This window comes from Penicillium argentinense (genome assembly GCF_028826775.1).
Source record: "Penicillium argentinense strain IBT 30761 chromosome Unknown utg000005l_segment0_segment0, whole genome shotgun sequence".
Classification (NCBI taxonomy): domain Eukaryota; kingdom Fungi; phylum Ascomycota; class Eurotiomycetes; order Eurotiales; family Aspergillaceae; genus Penicillium; species Penicillium argentinense.
The window spans coordinates 5,123,924-5,142,390 of NW_026622664.1; the positions used below are offsets into that span (position 1 = coordinate 5,123,924).

An 18,467-nucleotide genomic window follows, 5' to 3' on the forward strand; every position below is an offset into this window, starting at 1 on the left:
CCCATGGCAACAATAATTGCGTTTGGGTATTATTCGACAGTCAGTCATGATCATGGTAATTTGAAGTCTGGGCAAAAACAGCCTTACACCCAGGCGTGCAATTACCCAGGTGCAGCTTCACAGGGTGCTCATATAAATTTTGCTTTCCGGCTCCAGTCTCCACTGCGGTATTATGGTTCAGCCCAGGTGGCAGCCTCTCTGTAAATACACCCCGTCAGGCAACCTCGGTGCCCTGGTTTAGCGGCCACAAGACTGACTGTTCTGCTATTTTCAACGAAGGGATATGTGAAGCGTCGATCCAAATGTATGCGCGATCTATCATCCAAATCGCATTTATCTGGCTTCCCTCCAACTGGATATCGCGCTTGGATATAACATAGTGCTGTAAGCAGAATTTAACCTGGACCTGATACACAGTTATCATGAGGCAATCATTTTCAAACCACAGCCCGCTGGTGATGTCACAGAAAAGCCCAAGGTTGAGTCACATATCGGGGCCAACAACGCCTCGGCCAGCAGTGTACAGCATCCGTATGTACCAAATAGCAGTAGCCTTTTGCGGGGCATCAGCCTGGAAATAGGATTAGGAATGGATAGTGTGCAAACATAATCGCTCGAAGATGGGACCAGAACGCCCTGCCCGGGTGCTAGTTAATCTACCCAGGTGTAATATTGGGGCTCAACCTTGGAAAGTAAATCTGCGCCAGGGCAAATCACAGCCTTAGGCCCCCGAGCTGTAGTGGCTTGATGTTGTTAAATGTTGAGGGCTCTGTTTGACAAGAGGGCCTGTGCATTGGTACAGGTATATTTTGAGCAACTTCGCTTTTCATTTTCAGCCTGTTGATCAAGATTTTATCTTTTCTTTTGTCTCAAGAAGAGCTTCAAACATCTTTCGCTATGGAGTCTACTGTCACAATTACAAACGCGGCAGCTTCTCGCAAACGATGCAACTCACAATTGACTGAATCTAGAGATGTATGGGGTTTTGATTGAGCTTTTTTCATTTTATAAGCATATGGGCTAATTATAAAAAAGCTCTTTCAGACAACCATTATGATAAGACGCCAGAGGTCGCTCTCATTTCATTTGAGAACAATCTGGTTGATTATCTACAGCGACATGGTCCCGGTGACCATCCCTCACATGTTTGCAGGCCTGGCAAACTATTTATCTGGCTGGGTCCTGCAGTCGTATTCTGTTATTGACTCGCCATGGAACTGGATTCTTCGTTTTACATTGATGGCTGCCTGGGTTTTACTGAATCTGTTCTGTCTCGACTTGGCAAACCAGCGCCTGGATGAGTCAGTCCAAGAGGATTTCATCAACAAACCATGGCGACCCATTCCGACTGGGCGTTTAAGTCAGAGAGAGGCAACCAATCTCTTGTGTATCGCGATTCCATGCACCTTAGGCTTCAGCTACTTCAGTGGTGGTTTTCGAGAATCGGTCGTGATGGCTGTTCTCAATTACATCTACAATGATTGTGGTGTCGCGAACGAACACTTCATCCTCCGCAATCTGATGAACGCCTTTGGGTTCATGGACTTTGTGGCGGGAGCAAGTCGTGTTATTGCGGGTCCGCAATCGTCGTTCTCTGCATTGGGTCTTCTCTGGCTTGCAACAGTTGGAGCATTTGTGTTCTCGACAATTTCAATACAAGATCTGTACGACCAAGAGGGAGATTCTGCTCGAAATCGTCTGACTGCTCCTCTTGTTTTGGGAGATTGGAAAAGTCGAATTATGACCGCCGGGGCGATTATGGTATGCTCTTTGACTATTCCGCCTCTGTTCGGCATCAGGAGTCTAGCCGTGCTTATCTGTTGGAATGCCATGGGCTTCACCATAGCCGTTGGTGTGCTCCTGAGCCGGTGTGTGAAAAGAGACAAGGAAAATTTTACCCTTTGGTGTGCGTGGTTGGTGTTGCTGTATATGCTCCCTCCACTCAGAGCTTAGATTTGGATTTTCCTTCTCTCTGTCTCGAGCAAGAGGAACAGACCCGAAGGAATCTCCTATTTTGGGACTATCAGAAGACACTTCAATGCCCGCCATATCCAGTAGCTGGTCTGGTAAATTTGCATATATAATCAGAATGACCTGCGCTTCATTTTAGGTACACAAATGTTCTACCGTCGTGGCCGCAATAAAGTAGACATGCGTTGGTCGGTATAACAGCATCTCGGCTCATACTGCCGAGAAGTTCTCTGGTTCTGCAGCATCAGTGGCCCGTTTAGGAAATTTAACCGCTTTATGGAGAGGCAGAGTGGGTGATGAAGTCATTTGACTTGCGGGGCACTTGCACTCGGCGCTGTGCCGACCCGGGACTCTGCAAACCGCATCAAATCGGCTCCATGATGTGGCGACAACCAGAGAATCGCAAACAGATTCTGAGCGGGATACCGGAATTAGGCTATCAGGGATCGGAAATATTAAACCCTCTCTCGAACAAGGGATACGTCCCGACTCTCTGTTTGAATCGGTAATTCTGCCGAGCCCCTCAGGACCTTTGGTGACCCACTGCCGATCTATTGGATTCGCAGAAGAGGGAGGGAAGCTGTCTCCTCTTGTACTGCCGGAAACTGTCAGTTGACACGGAGGGGAAAAAGCAACGACCCTCAGGAAGCTGCGAATCAGTCGCATGAAAGGAAGTCTCGGCCATCACGCCGATCTCGATCGAGTTGCTCGACGACAGCCCCGGGTAAATCCCACGCGGGGCCCCTCTCTTTCTCTAAAATGGCTATGTACGCGCTGCAAAAGGGCCCGAAGTCCCACAGCCGGTTCCACAGGGTGTCCAGGCATAAATGAGCAGTAGCATCCCGGAAAGAGGGGAAGCGTTCTCACTCGAAGTTAGCTATAAGCCTACACTGAACCCGCAGCATTTGAAAGTATGGCCCTCCCAGTTCAAGGTAGAACTGCTATCGTGACCGGCGCAGGCTCTGGTAGGTTTATCTTTCAGATTTTCAGTCTTTAGAAAGTACTGTGACTGATGCCCATACTCGCGTCAGGTATCAACTTCGCCTTCGCCGAGCTACTGGTAAAAAATGGATGTAACGTCCTCATTGCGGACTTGGCCTTGCGCCCTGAAGCCCAGGTGCTGGTCGAGAAACACTCCAAGGGCCCTGTGCGCGCCGTATTCCAGAAGACCGACGTGATCGATTGGCAGCAATTGGAGCGGATGTTTGAAGTGGCCGAGCGAGAGTTTGGCGAAATCGATATTGTCTGTCCCGGCGCCGGAGTCTACGAGCCGGTATGTTCACGAATCCCATCTAGAATCCGAACAAAGTGCTTCGGCTAACGAATATTGTTATGCAAAAGCATTGGAGCAACTTCTGGCGTCCTCCCGGCTCCGCTCCCAGTAAGGACTCTCCCACCGGCGGCCGATATGCCCTGGTCGACATCAATATCACACACCCTATCCGCACATCGCAGCTGGCAATTGCGCATTTTCTGCGCCATCGCGACAATGGTCGTCCTAAGCACCTCGTCCACATCTCTAGCATTGCTGGGCAGACCTCTGCCCTTGCTGCGCCTATCTATGTGGCCACGAAACACGCTATCAACGGCCTGGTACGATCGCTGGGCAAGCTCGAGAGACTCGGCATCCGAGTGACAGCTGTCGCCCCAGGAGTGATCAAGACTCCCTTGTGGACAGACCATCCCGAGAAGATCAAGATGGTCGACGACTCCGACGTCTGGGTGACGCCTGAAGAGGTCGGTGAGGTAATGTTGGCCCTCGTGCAGCAGGAGCAAGTGAGCGAGGTGATCGGAGATCGGTCTGGACGAGGCAAGCAGTTCAAGGTATCCGGCGGCAACATCTATGAAGTATCCAAAACCGTCCGACTGGTCAACCAGTTCAACGACGAAGGGCCTGGCGACCGGCCGGGCAACACTGCGTCCGATCACGCTGCGGTAGAAGAGGAGAGTTTCCAACTGTTAGCGCAGCCCGGATGGGGACGACCGAAGCTGTAGAATTAGTCATTTTAGCCACGATCACGCCATCTAATAATGACGATTACGATGCCATCCTGCACGCGAGCGTAGCCAAATGGCGGGGGGCAGCCAAGAAGGCAAAGTAGGCAGAGCGGTGCGGAGACGCCATTGGGAAGTCAGGTGTGGCCAAGGCTATCGGCTCCGATAAGAACGAGGCCACCGCAGCCTTCCGTCTCTCTTCCCCGTTACATTTCACTGGCCCCGTCCATCGTCGCTGGGATGTCTTGTGCCTGAACCACTTATTGCGAAGACATCGGCCGTTCCTTTTTCAGACATCATGGAGGAGGAGGAGGCGGCAGCGGGCGTCGGCCCTTCTGGTGTGCCTCAGAGCGCACTGCGACGGTAAGTCGGGCGGAGATACCACCTGTCGGGACGACGACTAACATGAAATGGTCTTGAAAGACGTGCCCACCGAAGCAAGCGAGTTTCCGGCGCCACGGGAGAGGCCAGTTGGGCCAGCAGTGTCATCAATTTGGTCAATACGAGTGAGTGAAAAACGATTGAGGGTATTTGGGGACTTTTTGTCAGAGGCTGATCGGAGGATTCATGATTTAGTCATCGGTGCCGGTGTTCTGGCCATGCCACTTGCGATTTCACACATGGGAATTCTCCTGGGGACATGCGTGATCTTATGGTCTGGGGTTACAGCGGGTTTCGGACTCTATCTTCAATCGCGATGCGCCCAATACCTCGATCGGGGAGGCGCTTCCTTCTTTGCCCTCTCGCAATTGACTTACCCTAACGCGGCGGTGGTTTTTGATGCCGCGATTGCCATCAAATGTTTCGGAGTTGGCGTGAGCTATCTGATTATCATCGGTGACCTGATGCCGGGCGTCGTCCAGGGCTTCGTTGGGGGCGACCCCTCGTATGACTTTCTGGTGGATCGTCACTTCTGGGTGACTGCTTTCATGTGAGCTTCGCCCCCGTGAGGGCTGCGAATGGTCTTGATACTGATACTTGTCGAATTAATAGGTTGATTGTGATCCCCCTCTCTTACCTTCGACGGCTCGATTCGTTAAAATATACCAGCATCGCGGCTTTGGTTTCAATGGCGTATTTGGTTGTCTTGGTCGTTTATCACTTCGTCAAGGGTGACACAATGGCGGATCGTGGTCCAATTCGTGTGATCCACTGGGCTGGTCCCCTTCCTACCTTGAGCAGTTTCCCCGTGATTGTGTTCGCGTTTACCTGCCACCAAAACGTAAGTTTTTGGGGGTGCCATTCACTACTTCAATTATCATATCTGACCCTATCTTCTAGATGTTCTCTATTCTCAACGAGATCAAGAATAATAGCCACTTCCGAACAACCAGCGTCGTCTTCGCTAGCATTGGCAGTGCAGCGGCAACCTACATTCTTGTCGCCATCACCGGCTATCTTTCGTTCGGCAATAGTGTTGCCGGTAATATCGTCGGCATGTACCCACCAGGTGTTGCAGCAACAATCGGCCGTGCTGCAATTGTCATGCTCGTCGTCTTCTCTTACCCGCTTCAATGCCACCCCTGCCGGGCTTCGCTGGACGCGGTTATGAAGTGGCGCCCCAAATCCATGCCCAGCTCGAATGAGGGCTCGCCCCATCGGCATCCTCTGCTGGGTCCGCGCGGTACCCGGACCCCCGAGCCGATGAGTGACCTGCGCTTCTCAATCATCACCACTACCATTCTTATCCTTAGCTACCTTGTCGCCATGACAGTATCCTCTCTGGAGGCAGTGCTGGCTTATGTTGGCAGTACTGGTAGCACGAGTATCAGTTTCATTCTGCCGGGTCTTTTCTACTACAAGATCTCCTCTCCTGACTCTCCCGCCCACCGCGGTCTTCTCAAGGAAGATGATGAGGCGAATGACGATCTGTCGGATGATGAAGGTTACGACGGCGATGACGGTGAAGGTTCTTTGACCCAATCACTGACAGGCAGTGGCTTCCTGCCTCGACCTACCCGACACTGGCGCAAAACATTGCTGCGACGCCTGAGCTTGGGCCTAGCATGCTACGGAGTGGTGGTCATGGTTGTGTGTCTCATCACCAATACGTTCTTAATCGCCTCACATTGAGCAATAATTCTGGCTCACGATCTACACTATATATCCTGTTATTTAGCCTCTTGGTATTTCTTATCACTTCTTGTTCACAGGTTTTCTCGACATTTCCCATTTTTGGTATCTATTGTCATTTTGAGCATATAGGATGAGACATTACTTTCCTATACTATTAGTTCGACGTTCCTGGTTGTATATCCCAAGGTCCGTCTAAATTGGTGACTGCAACCTCCAGCTTAGCCAGTAATCAAGCAAACCAGCCATTAATGTAAGAAAACTCGCAAGAGCATTTTGTAATCCATGCTTCACATATATAAACCAAGGCTAAAGACATACCTCGCCGGATTTATCAATGTGGAATGGGCTTCATACATTAGTCATATTGTTTCCAATCGTAATTACATCCAAAGTACGGCATGGTAAAAGATGCACTACCACTTGACACCTGAACATAGGGCCACATTATATATCAAAATACGGTATGACAACGGTTGTATAACGGTATTGGTTTCAATATAGTATTGAAGTGGCAAAATATTACCGGAGCCACACCGTATTGAGCGCCACAATAGCATTGGTGCCATAATACTAAATCGTTTTCATTACCATATTCGAATGCAAACTGTATGGTAACTATTTTATATGCTCAATATGGTATGCAAACAATTCTCTTTTTCGAAACCCTAAACAACCATATGACAACGGTATGTTCGTATATAGTGCGCCCCTACACTATGTGCTAGCACCCACGCAATGGGGCATATACGATGGAGCTCACAGCCAGCCCGATCAGGCCACCACTCTACAACACTGATATGATGATACAGGAGTGGTACTAGACAACTAAAGTCTCAAATGACATATCTTAGATTCATGAATTCATTGATATAAAAATCTAGCATGGTATCAGATCGCATATATAAGCACAAGCAAAAGGTATCAAAAGAAAGCACTATTTTCATTCCAATCACATTTTGCCGCAAGGAAATTTACAGGAAGCGCGACAAAACTGATAAAACGTCCACGTTAGATCTGCTCAGTATAGTGGCATTGGCGACTGGTTGACGTAGTCGACGTTATTAGGCACAGATTCGATGCGGTCACAGCAAGTACCGAAGATTCGGTCCCAAAGACGGGTCTGCTTGCCGTAGTTGTAGCTCTTCTTCCAGCCCTTGCGGTGGTGCAAATCATGGTCTTCAATGACGAGCTCGGCATTAAAGTAGCGAAGAGCCCAGCTGAAGGTGGAAGGTGGGGTGGCGTGGACACGCAGGCCGCTGTGGCCGGCCAGCTCGGCGAAGACGACGTACTGGTGGCAGATCCACCACTCATAGAAACCCATCGGCATGCCCATGAACTTCATAGTGAAGTAGGTCATCAGTGGGATACCGGCGATATCGAAGAACTCCTGTTCCAAATCGGCGTACAGGGTCAGGAGCGGGTTCGGGTGCTTGGTGAGGTGGTGGGTGCGGTGGTACTGCCAGAGGCTGCCGACATCATGCATCAGACGATGGTACCAGTAGAACCAGAAGTCCAGGATGATGCCGTAGAGGCCAGCCTCAATTGGCAGCCAGGCGAAGCTCATGTCGGCAGGGGCCTGGCTAGTGCGGTAGGCCAGCATGACGGTGAACATAGGGCGGAAGGTCGAAGTAGACAATAACGAGCGAACAACCTTGGCGACCCCTATATCGGGAACACCATCACGGGCATGCTTGTCACCATCGAGGAATCCATGGATGTGACCGAGACGACGGAGTACGTGGAGTTCGTGGATGGCGATGGCCTTGAAGCTGATGCTGTAAAGAATGAATGCGCCCAGCATGCCAAAGTTGTGGCCGGTGAACTGGACGTAGGCGTGGTGGAGGAGAAGCGGAACGGCGGCATGCATGAGGACCCAGCGGTGCATCGACCAGTCTGGGACATAGGGCACCGCATCCTCCTTCAGGTGCGTTGGCACCTGCTTGTCGAGATGCTCCGGATGGATGCCGAGCAGCTCGTAAAACCAGTGGAAAAGCGTCCACTCTGAGCGGGCCTGTTGCCGCCAGGTGGACTTCATCGAGTCCTTGGGGTTGCGCTGAGCACTCATGGCGAACAATGAGGGGGGAGCAGCGATGATCTGGGGATGCAAGATTTTCGGGCCTCGTAGTATGGCGGAGGCAGATGGGTTTAAATGAGATTTGGCGTTGTCGATCCCCTTTCACCCCAGTCGTTCGGTAGGCGCTCGGCGCATGTGAACCCCCACCCCTCCGCAAAAACGAGCCTCGGGGGCACCATTTTCAGCACGCGGACTGGATTAAACATGACGTCGATCGCAGCTGATCCTGGCCGGGCATCTCCCCCAACGATTTCAGACGCTGCTAGCGCCCTTTCTTGGGCCCAGCGTGGCCATCGGGCGTCTCCGGGGTGGGGGGGAGGGAGGGTGTCAAACGGTCGAAATGTGGAATGATGGCACGATGATTGAACCACACAGACCATGATTCGCCCAACTACCCCAGATTGGGGCCAGGATCGTCCTCGCCTTGCCAGGCCCTGGCGGACGACGTGCTGCATGCCAAATTCGCCGATGTGTATAGATAGAGTTCCTGTGCAACATGTGCCCCTGACGGTCAGGTGACCTACAAGGGTGGCCCACCCTGTAACAGACAGAGTGAGCCAGGCACATTCACAGAAAGAAAACAATCGGATGTTTGCTATCTTCCGTTACACCAAACTCTCCCATCTGATTAGATCGTCCATGTGAAGGTCGAAAGTGTTGGGGAAGATCTCTAATCGGGTCTAGCCTTGGTCTGGCAGGCTACTCTATACTTCGTATGTACTTCGTACTTGTCGATTATCGTGCCATCCGCCACATGGGGTTGTACTGTTCTGACTCATTCTGCACGACTCGAGAACAATCGGATGGTCTTTCATTTTTGGGACTGTCATTCCCGTTGACTAGCCAGACGCAGGAGCTTTGTGGAATCACAACCAACCTGCTTGCAAACAATTCGTCCGGAGGGTTCTTTCCTGATTAGGACTAGGGCAAAAGACGTGCCTACGCTTCTTCGCCAATCGCTGGTTTATACATGAACACACCATGGTACGTACTTTCGGGTACTCTGTACACATTGTTCTTTGAACTTCATGTTGATGTCAAACTGACTGAAGTAGATGCTATTTTGGAACCTTGAGGTCACATGTTCGTATTGTCTACAATACCTCTATACCCTTTGGGCGAAAGATTGAAGATAGGATCGTGAAGTACATTGTAAGAGGCGTGCTGTTTACTGTCAGTTGCCACATAGTCTGTACCTGGTCCTGTCATAGTTTTTTCACTGTTTCTATGCTCATCACAAGTTGGAAAGAAGAATGCTCAAAGTATATTCCCGGTCAGGAATCATTGATCTGATCTAAAAACCCGAAAAAGAGATGTTCTATTTACCAACACCCCACAAACAAAAGGGGAATATCAACATATGGAAATGTATCGTCATAAGATCTCTCATCCAAGGCAGGCTTCCCACTTACTGCCATACCATACCTCGTCACAAAGACCGGACAAAGAAGGGGAATAAACATGAAGGCATCAATCAACGAAAGCCTACAACCGGCTCTCCATATGATAGACCAACGGCAGATTGTCAGAGACCAATTTCGACAATCGATGCGAAGGAAAGAAAAGGTTAGTGCAAAAAAAAAAAAAAAAGGACCCCTCTACAGTATGCCGGGCCATGCACATGCAATTGTCAAAATGTAATCACATAATCAAAGAATTCCCAGGCAGAAACGTTCAGAGCATGCAAAACTGGAATGATCGAGACCGACCTTTGTGGGGGAAAGGCCTTGCGTGCCTCGGTCATGTGAATTTTCAAGGGCTCATGCCATTGTGTTCATGCCCAACGAGCAGAGTCACTTTCGCAGGAGCCCACCCCACGTAAAGTCCGATGTCCTCTATGCGGTAGCAGTGGTGGTCTGGGTCTCCTCGACGTTCACAGTCACATTTTCAACGGGCTTCTCGGCGTCGCCATTGGCTGGTGTCTCAGTAGAGTCTTCGTTCGCCGGCTCCGAGTTCTCGGTGGTGGTCGTCTGGTCCTTTTGGGGAACGGGAATAGTGGACCGACGCTCTTTGCCGTCCACAGTGCCCAGCACCTCAACCTTGTCGCCCTTGAAAAGAACCGGGCCCTTGATGAGCTCCTTCTTCGTCTTGCCCTCAGCAGGCTCTTGCTCCAGACCTTGCAGGAGCTCCTGAGCGGGCTCGTCCAGGTTGGGCATATCGCCCCATTGCCACTCGAGCTCGCCACCATACTGCTTGGGAATGCTGGAGAGGTCCATGAAAGAAGTTAGGGTGGGCTTCACCTCAGCAGCGGACAAGATGAAAATCTTGGATGTGGTTACTGGGTCGAACCAGCGCTTGATCCAGCCCCAGACGGTAGGAAAGAAAGCAGGTGCGCCAATGATCTATACTAGTCAGCGATAAAAGACCCCGTGCAAGAAGATATCTGCAGACTTACAAAGATACGATCCAGAGTCTCGGGGTAGTGAGCGGTGGCCAACACACTAGCATCCTGCATGTGGGACTTGAGGTTCCAGAACTGCTTCAGCCCAACGCCGCTCACATCGACGATATTGGTCGAGGTCACGATCGGAGTCTCGGGGTTCGGACGCGAGAGCGAGGAGCACAGAGGCATGACAAAGTTAAGCAAGTTCTCGTACAAAGCGAACAGGTTTAGGAGACGGGCTGGGATAGTCGACGACTTGTGGCTTTCGGGAGTACCAGTCGACATGGTATCATTGTACGCAGCCATCTCCTTGTTATTCAGGTGGCGGATCTCGAAGACGTAGACAGGGATACCGCGGCGATCGCGACGGCCGGTCCATTGAGGATACTACAGATCAATGGGCATCAGGTTAATTCACTACCAATATCTCACAAAAAGGGGATACGTACCATCCGACGTGCAGCCTCATACGAGTCCACACCAATATTCTCATACAGCGACTCGATCGCATTATCCTTGCGCCAGTCCTCCGTATCCTTGAATTGACCCCACGCACCCTCGACATCGAATCTGCGAGCCCGCAAGAATCGGCTAGAAGACAAGTCGTCAGTCCTGTTCTCCCATGTTCGTTCCGAATGTGTCGTTCTCCTGGAACACAGCAGTGAAGTGGTGCAACCTACAGCATAGTCGCATCGTCATGGCTAGCGTCCTTCGCCTCCACGCCCTCTGCCGGTTCCACGACAGCGGTATAGTATCCACGCTCAGAGCAGATACTCTTGAACTCGCGCAACTTCTCCTCCTGCTCGGGAGTCAAATGATTCAAATGTCCGGCAAGCCATGCGGTTCCGGAGGCTTGGTCTGCGGAGGCGGCAGGGTCATTCTTCGATGCGGATGTGGTGCGTGCCAGGGCCGGGTCCTCGGACGCATGGCTGTCGTGCGACTTGGTTCGCCAGAACATGATTGTGTCTTTTCTCTTTTTTTTTTTTTTTCCCTGGAAGTTCCCGGTGGAGTTATTGGCGCGATTGGCCCCGGTGGTTTGAGATGATCGGTGGCGGAGGAGTAAGAAGGAGGCGGTCAGATCAAATCTGGCGGAATTGGCGACGCCGCCCGCGTGGACCCTGTTTGGGGTCCGATGATAGGCGGGGAAGCATGGAACTTAATATAAGGTAGAATCGATCATTAGTAGGTTAGGATAATTTCCTTAATATACGCTCCTCGGCGAATCAGCATTGGACATGCAGATACTCTCTGGATGCTGCAACGTTACGCCCATCCAAAATAGACCGAAATACTCCCCACCGCATGGGACAAAATCTGGGGCAAAGTTAATCGGGCACCACATCTGAGACCCCTTGGATTGATCGACAGAAACCCCGGTCCTGATTTGCAGGCCTCGGTTCATTCATTCAATATAATTAAAAGCCAAAAATAGATGGATAATTCAACAATCAAGCTAGTGCAAACCCATGGATATAGTATGGGACATGTTTTCCAAATGGGCTCAATCCCACGCTTTTGTACAGAACGCGCTGCCCAATTCGCTCATAGATACAAGAAGGTTTAATCCTCGGTCAGATCACCGTACTCCCACATTCCCCGGCGCTCAGCCTTGGCCTCCTCCTCGAGCTCGCGCAGGTTGGCCAGTGTGTCGGCAGAGGCACGCTCCCAAGCCTTCAACTTGCGAGGGACCATGGCCATACCTTCAAGGACGATGTCCGCGTTAATGCTCTGGTCGAGGCTCTTGGAGACACTCGGGTCGAGAAGAGTGACGTGCAGAGTACCATCGGGCTCGATGTGGTCCACGTTAGCCACCAGCTGGCGGTTGCCGGTCTGCTCACCAACAAAGGCGACGGCGTCCTCGAGATAGTCCGGGGAAGTGGGGAACTGAAGAAGAGAGAGGACAGCGTCAAGGGCTTGTGGGCGCAGCTTCTGGCTCGAGAACTGTGGCTGAGTGAGGGGGCGCAGGCTAGACCAGGGCAGGGACTCCGAGTTGCCGTAGTCGACGTAGACCACCTCAGCCTCCTTCTTCTCGCGATCGTTACGGCGCACCTTAGCACGGTACCAATCGCCGTCCTCGGAAAACTTGGCGGCAACCCAGTCGCCAGCCTTGGGAGGACCAGGCAGCGGAGTGTCGTTGGCCTTATTGATGTGGAAAGATCGGAATGCAGACATGAGCTCGGTCAGGGCGCTAGTGCCGGCACCAATCTGCTGAAGCTTCAGGCGTCCATTGCTAGGGTCAACGAAGGTGACCATGACGTCGCGATAGTCCTTGCGGCGCTGGCTAGGAGCAGCAGCCTCGCTCTCGTTGCCAGTGCCGTTAGCAGCCTCAGACTCCTCGGCAGCAGCAGCCTCCTTGCTAGGGTCCCAATCGTGCCACAGACCCTTGCGGGCTTCCTTGGCCCGCTCCTCAGCGGCGAAGTAAGCATTGGCATTGCCGGACTGCTCAGCCGAGTAGGCATGCACAGTAGCCAGACCCTCCTCCAGCAGAACCTTGGTGAAGTTCTCCTTGCCAACGTACAGTGTACCGATGAAACCACCGACCTTGTCAATGGTCTCAACATCAATCTCAACATCGCGCTGCATGCAGCGGCGGTTAGCCAGGTCGTGAGCTTCCTGTCCAAACGGCTCACCGGCCTCGCCCGGCCCGCGGGCAGATCGGGGGCACGAATGCCTGAGAGAACAAGAGTCAACTTGGCATTCTCGCGAGGCACGATCACAGTAAAGCGGGAGCCAGACTTGACAAAGTCGACAACAGCCGGAATGCGCTTCGACCGTTGGAGAACACCAACCTCCAGCTTGGCCTTCTGAACACTCTCCGAGTAGTCCACGACCTGCTTAGCCTTGGGCGGCTTGGGCGACCACATGCCGCGGCCCTCCCTCTGAGCATCAGCCTCGGCAGCCAACAGGGCATCGTAGTCAGGCGAGCGGTCGTCATCGTCCATGCGGTGCCGGATGACAGAGGCATAGCCGGCCTCAACAAGCGCCAGTCCAACGTTGGTGTTGCCCTGGACAACAGTGGCAACCTCGCGCTCCTCATATCCCTCGTTGGCGGGCTTCTTGCCATTCACAGTAACCTTGACGTTCTTGGCAATAACACGCTTGCGCAGGTACTCCTTGGCCTCAGCAGCAAATGGAGCCTGCTTAGGGTCGGAGGGCTTGGGTTGACGGATGCTAGTCAGGCTGATCTTCTTTTCCTGGCCAGCCTTGCTGCGAAGGAACAAAGTGTCGGCGTTCAGCACACGGCTGACAATGTAATCCACAGCAGCGGCGCCGGAGGTCTTGGGTCCAACGTGTCCGGTGAAAACACCCTTGCGAGCATCCTTCGCTGAGCGCTCAGCCTGGCGGAGAATAGCCATATCCTGACCGAGAAGGGTAACGTGGTGGTCCTGGCAGCGGGCGAGGCCCTCCTCAAGGAGGAAGCGGGCGATGTTTCCGTTGGGGTGGAGGAGAGAAGCGACCAGCTGGCCTTGGGGCGTCACGCCAAGGAGGGAGACCTTGACCTTGCGCTGCAACAGGCGCGACTCGAAGAACTGGAAAGCCTCATCACCAAACGGCTCACCAGCCTGCTCCTTGCCGTCAGCGGTGGTCCGCTTGGCAGCCGGAGCCCGGATACCGGCAACCGCAACGACGGTCTGCAGATGCTCCTGAGGCGCAATCAGGAGACGCAGCACGACACGGTCTCCATTCAGGACCTTCTCAATGATACCCTCCAACTGTTGACCCTTGTGTTCGTTGACGAGAGCCTGTCCATTGGCCAATTCGTAGCTTGTCTCGATGAGTCCCTTATCGGAGCCGGACCAGACACCCTTCTTTTCATCCTGGGCGAGCGACTCCAGCGCCCGCAATCGGTCCAGCAATCCCAGGGTGACCTCCGACTCATCTCCACGCTTGCCAGCCTCCTCACGGACTCGGGTCCAACCCTCTTGGACACTGATATCGGGCAGCTGGGCGTTGTGACCGGGGAGGGTAATTATACCATATTCACGTTTAGCGCCAGTAGGGATGGAATAGATGACTTCGAAGCGAATGACTTTGCCGACCAGAAGCTCACGTAGGAATTCACGGGATTGGAAGCCGAATGCCTGAACACAGCATTGTTAGTTCAGATGAATACAGATTGCAGCATCCTTCGGACGATTGAAGATGGCCGACATGGGACGATCAGCAGAACATCTCACGACCCATCCCCTCGTTCGAATTGAGCTATGATTAAACAGCTGTGAAGCAATCAAACACGAACCTCATCGCCCTCCCTCCTAAGGCGCGGCGCAGAGACATAGGCCAAACTCAGGATCCGTTCTTGTGTAGGGTTGGCGACATGCGACAGCACGACCGTGTCGCCCGACAGAACGGACTTGACGCGGGCTTCGAAAGGCATGCTGGGAGGAGAACACCGCTACCACACGCAGGTAGCCGAGGATAAACCGATAGAGAGAACCGAGGAGAAAACCAAAGAGGAGAGAAAAGATAAAAGGACCAATTCGAATGGAATGATCGGAGCGGGAGACCTTCGGAGGAGAAACGTGGCCGGTGTTTGTGGGGGAAAGCGGTCGGGGCGCTATGCTACGGCAGCACACAACTAGCAGCTACATCCCTTCTAGAGTGGAGAGTGTCTCTCTACAAGTGGGAAAAGGGGCAATTGTTTTCTGAAATGACATTCATTGCATCCTAGCCAGGCTAACTATCCTGAACTTTTCATCTCAAGAGATCGGGAAATATCATGACCCAACTACATGGGATTATCATTGGACGGAGTTCTCCATATTTAGGCGGCAATGCCGATGACACCTGCACAATCGTTAGGGATATATACACTCACTACCAGAGGAAACATATTAACTTACCGCAGGCCGGGCGGAGACCAGCGTTACCAGTCTTCTTGGACTCCTCGTTGCCACCACGGCCGAGATCATCAGTGCCGGCGTGGACGACCAGGGTGCGCTAAGCTCGAGTTAGTACATATTCCGCCGTACAGTTTCTACTACCTTTTGAAGGTGTAGTGAATGAAAAGAGGTTGGAGGACTTACGCCCAGAACGCTCTCAGCGCCAATCAGCTTGACGAGCTTGTCCTGAGTGGTGCCAACGGAGTTACCCTCGGCATCGGTCTTGAAGTTGCCCAGGTCACCAACGTGGCGGTCGGCATCGGTGGGAGCACCGTGGGGCTTGCCGAAGGGGTTGACTGGAGATAGTCAGTCACTAGTTTCAATGTCTTCCAGTATCTGCATCATCAGACAACATACAGTGAGGGCCGGCGGAGGTGCAGCCGTTGGTGTTGTCACCGAACTGGTGGACGTGGAAAGCACGCTCGGCGTTGGCGTCGTGGCCGGTGATGTTCCAGGAGATGGTGGTGGGGGCGTTCTCGTCGGCCTGCTCGAAGGTGACAGTACCAGAGATCTTCGCGTCACCGCGGAGGACAGCAACTATCGACATGGTGGTTAGCGAGATGTTCCATGTTTGCATCGGGCCGTCTCCCGCCGTCGGGACCGAACCCTGCAGGGCAGCTCCAGCTCCAGCTCCTCCAAGCTGCACCGAACGAGCTGCATTGCAGTACAACCCATTTGGATGCTCGTAGATAAGCTTAAGCTCAGGTCGCGGGGACCCTGGAGCCCCTGGCGCGCAGTGGAGAGGGGAAGCAAGCCGATAGGCCCAGGAGTGGCAGGATGATCACAAGGTGCTCAAATCTGCTCACCCCAAGGTCCCTGGGGCGTCGAGCGTGGAGCCGAATGCGTTTTGAGGGAAGTTCATTGGAAGATGAGTGCGTGCTTACCAGCCTTGACCATTATGGCGGTTGGTAGATATATAAATGTTATTATAGACGGAAAATGGGAGCTTGTGGAATTGACGGAGGGGAAAAAGAGCAGAGAAGAGGCGGGCGGAGTCGAGGATAATAAGCGGATGATGTTGACGTGACTGCGCTGGGGCGATTACCTCCCTTGTACCCAATACCTCTTGACACACCCAACAATTGCTGTGTGGCCGTGTACCGGTACGCATTACCGCGCCAAAACACACCCCACCTTCCTAAGCGGGCGGCGAACGGAACGAGGGGAAATGACATAATCCTGCGTTCAACCTCACCATCCCCTACCTACAAGCGGATTTCGAGCTTGAATTGGAACATATGCGCATATTGCGAGATCTATTCTACGCTATCCGCACCCATTGTACCTCGCTGCGATCACTTGAAGTCCAGACTGACCTCGGCTGGTGTGGTACAGAGTCGCACCGAGCTCTGCGGGGTTGCTCACAGTATGAATAAGCCGGCCAGCCCAGATTTCCGCACGACTACTGGCCTCGGATGCGTCGGCCTACTGTTGCCCGAGATCGGAGATTCCCTTGCCATTGGATCCAGGTGATAGCTCATGACGCTGATCTACAATAAATATTTTTCAAGTGCATCCAGATCTACAGTGCTGAGACCAATATTCATTACAGTTCGAGAAATCGGTACCACTAGTAGTGTACTGTAGAGGTAGCCTACTAAGTAGTGAGTGACTCAGGGCATAACTGGTCTATTCATGGACCTGTGATTTTGATCAAGCTACAGACTCAAAATCAGTACAAACCTAAGACAAGAAGATTTTAAGTTGATGAGGATAGTGATCGTGGGAATTAAAATCCATTTCATTGAACAGTAGTAAAAGATTCATCAATTCGTATCTACCGATTCCGACATTTTGGGGATCGCCAATTTACAAAAACATGAGAAAAGCAATTTAATCCTCCGTACCATTTTAAGCCTGGATCTTGGCCTTGAGCAGGTCCTTGAGGGTGACGGCATCAGCAGCGAACTTGGAGATACCCTCACGGAGCTTCTCAACGGCCATAGCCTCCTCGTTGAAGTCGAAGCGGAACTCAGCCTCGTGCTTGAGGTAGGCGCGCTTGGGGATGTCGAGGCCGGTGGCGTTGGCGGAGTCGAGCTTCTTAGGGACGGCGGCGGTGGAGTTGAAGAGGTCCTCCAGCAGGTTGGGGGAGATGGTCAGGTAGTCGCAGCCGGCAAGCTCGGTGATCTCGCCGGTGTTACGGAAGGAAGCACCCATGACGATAGTGTTGTAGCCGTGCTTCTTGTAGTAGTTGAAGATGTCCTGGACGGACTTGACACCAGGGTCCTCCTGGGCAGTGTAGTCGCGCTTGTGGGCAGCCTTGTACCAGTCGAGGATACGGCCGACGAAGGGAGAGATCAGGAAGGCACCGGCCTCGGCGGCGGCGATGGCCTGGACCAGGGAGAACATGAGGGTCAGGTTGCAGTTGATACCGTGCTGGGACTGCAAGATGTGGGCAGCCTGGATACCCTCCCAGGTGGAGGCGATCTTGATCAGGACGCGGTCCTTGGAGATACCGTTCTGCTTGTACAGCTATAGGTGCAAATCGATTAGTACTTCATCCATGACATCGCAAAGTTGGCCCGGGGACTTTTGCATACCTCGATGATCTCAAGGGCCTTGTTGACAGAGCCTTGGGTGTCGAAAGACAGCTTGGCGTCGACCTCAGTGGAGACCTTGCCGGGAATGATCTCGAGAATCTTCTTGCCGAACTCGACCAGGAGACGGTCCAGAGTAGCCTCGACCTGCTCATCGACGGTCTTGCCGATGACCTTACCGTGGGCAACGGCAGCATCGATCAGAGCGGCGTACTCGGGCTTCTTGGAAGCAGCCAAGATCAGGGAGGGGTTGGTGGTGGCATCCTGGGGCTTGTACTTGCCGATGGCTGTGACACGTTAGCAAGAAATCCAATGGCGCCGGGTTGTGGTGGCGAGCGGGAGTCACATACTGGCAAAGTCACCTAGAAATCGCGTGTTAGTGGAGTGTTCAATGCATGCATCCTGGCTGATCGGTGGAACTTACCAGAGTCGCAGACGACAACGGTGCCGGAGGCCTTGAGCTGCTCGAGAGAGGAAGACATGATGATTGAAGGGGTTATCTGTGGAAGGAGGTTGCACAAGACGATGAATCGAATGGGTTTAAGAAA

The 18,467-nt window shown here is 52.7% G+C and overlaps 7 protein-coding genes across 7 annotated transcripts; 3 read left to right on the forward strand and 4 right to left on the reverse strand.

The window, feature by feature from the left end:
• Positions 1 to 1,119: 1,119 nt before the first annotated feature.
• Positions 1,120 to 1,953, forward strand: N7532_006717 (UbiA family prenyltransferase; the record flags this gene model as incomplete). Its single annotated transcript, XM_056619211.1, has 1 exon — positions 1,120 to 1,953. One exon carries the CDS (start codon positions 1,120 to 1,122, stop codon positions 1,951 to 1,953), a length of 834 nt encoding a protein of 277 aa, XP_056475370.1.
• A 931-nt stretch (positions 1,954 to 2,884) lies between these two features.
• Positions 2,885 to 3,966, forward strand: N7532_006718 (uncharacterized protein; the record flags this gene model as incomplete). Its single annotated transcript, XM_056619212.1, has 3 exons — positions 2,885 to 2,936; positions 3,003 to 3,244; positions 3,313 to 3,966. 3 exons carry the CDS (start codon positions 2,885 to 2,887, stop codon positions 3,964 to 3,966), a joined length of 948 nt encoding a protein of 315 aa, XP_056475371.1.
• Positions 3,967 to 4,264: 298 nt separating this feature from the next.
• N7532_006719 (uncharacterized protein) lies at positions 4,265 to 6,039 on the forward strand (the record flags this gene model as incomplete). The annotated part of the gene is made up of 5 exons (XM_056619213.1): positions 4,265 to 4,329; positions 4,390 to 4,472; positions 4,543 to 4,897; positions 4,960 to 5,188; positions 5,248 to 6,039. 5 exons carry the CDS (start codon positions 4,265 to 4,267, stop codon positions 6,037 to 6,039), a joined length of 1,524 nt encoding a protein of 507 aa, XP_056475372.1.
• A 1,021-nt stretch (positions 6,040 to 7,060) lies between these two features.
• On the reverse strand, positions 7,061 to 8,107 carry N7532_006720 (sterol desaturase family protein; the record flags this gene model as incomplete). The annotated part of the gene is made up of 1 exon (XM_056619214.1): positions 7,061 to 8,107. One exon carries the CDS (start codon positions 8,105 to 8,107, stop codon positions 7,061 to 7,063), a length of 1,047 nt encoding a protein of 348 aa, XP_056475373.1.
• A 1,844-nt stretch (positions 8,108 to 9,951) lies between these two features.
• Positions 9,952 to 11,457, reverse strand: N7532_006721 (SEC14 family lipid-binding protein; the record flags this gene model as incomplete). Its single annotated transcript, XM_056619215.1, has 4 exons — positions 9,952 to 10,458; positions 10,512 to 10,886; positions 10,949 to 11,090; positions 11,180 to 11,457. 4 exons carry the CDS (start codon positions 11,455 to 11,457, stop codon positions 9,952 to 9,954), a joined length of 1,302 nt encoding a protein of 433 aa, XP_056475374.1.
• Positions 11,458 to 12,059: 602 nt separating this feature from the next.
• On the reverse strand, positions 12,060 to 15,929 carry N7532_006722 (putative transcription factor (Snd1/p100); the record flags this gene model as incomplete). Its single annotated transcript, XM_056619216.1, is given in 7 exon segments — positions 12,060 to 13,112; positions 13,130 to 14,581; positions 14,740 to 14,895; positions 14,925 to 15,007; positions 15,344 to 15,440; positions 15,527 to 15,678; positions 15,740 to 15,929. 7 exon segments carry the CDS (start codon positions 15,927 to 15,929, stop codon positions 12,060 to 12,062), a joined length of 3,183 nt encoding a protein of 1,060 aa, XP_056475375.1.
• Positions 15,930 to 17,233: 1,304 nt separating this feature from the next.
• On the reverse strand, positions 17,234 to 18,401 carry N7532_006723 (sedoheptulose-7-phosphate:D-glyceraldehyde-3-phosphate transaldolase TAL1; the record flags this gene model as incomplete). The annotated part of the gene is made up of 4 exons (XM_056619217.1): positions 17,234 to 17,854; positions 17,923 to 18,206; positions 18,270 to 18,281; positions 18,344 to 18,401. 4 exons carry the CDS (start codon positions 18,399 to 18,401, stop codon positions 17,234 to 17,236), a joined length of 975 nt encoding a protein of 324 aa, XP_056475376.1.
• Positions 18,402 to 18,467: the final 66 nt, after the last annotated feature.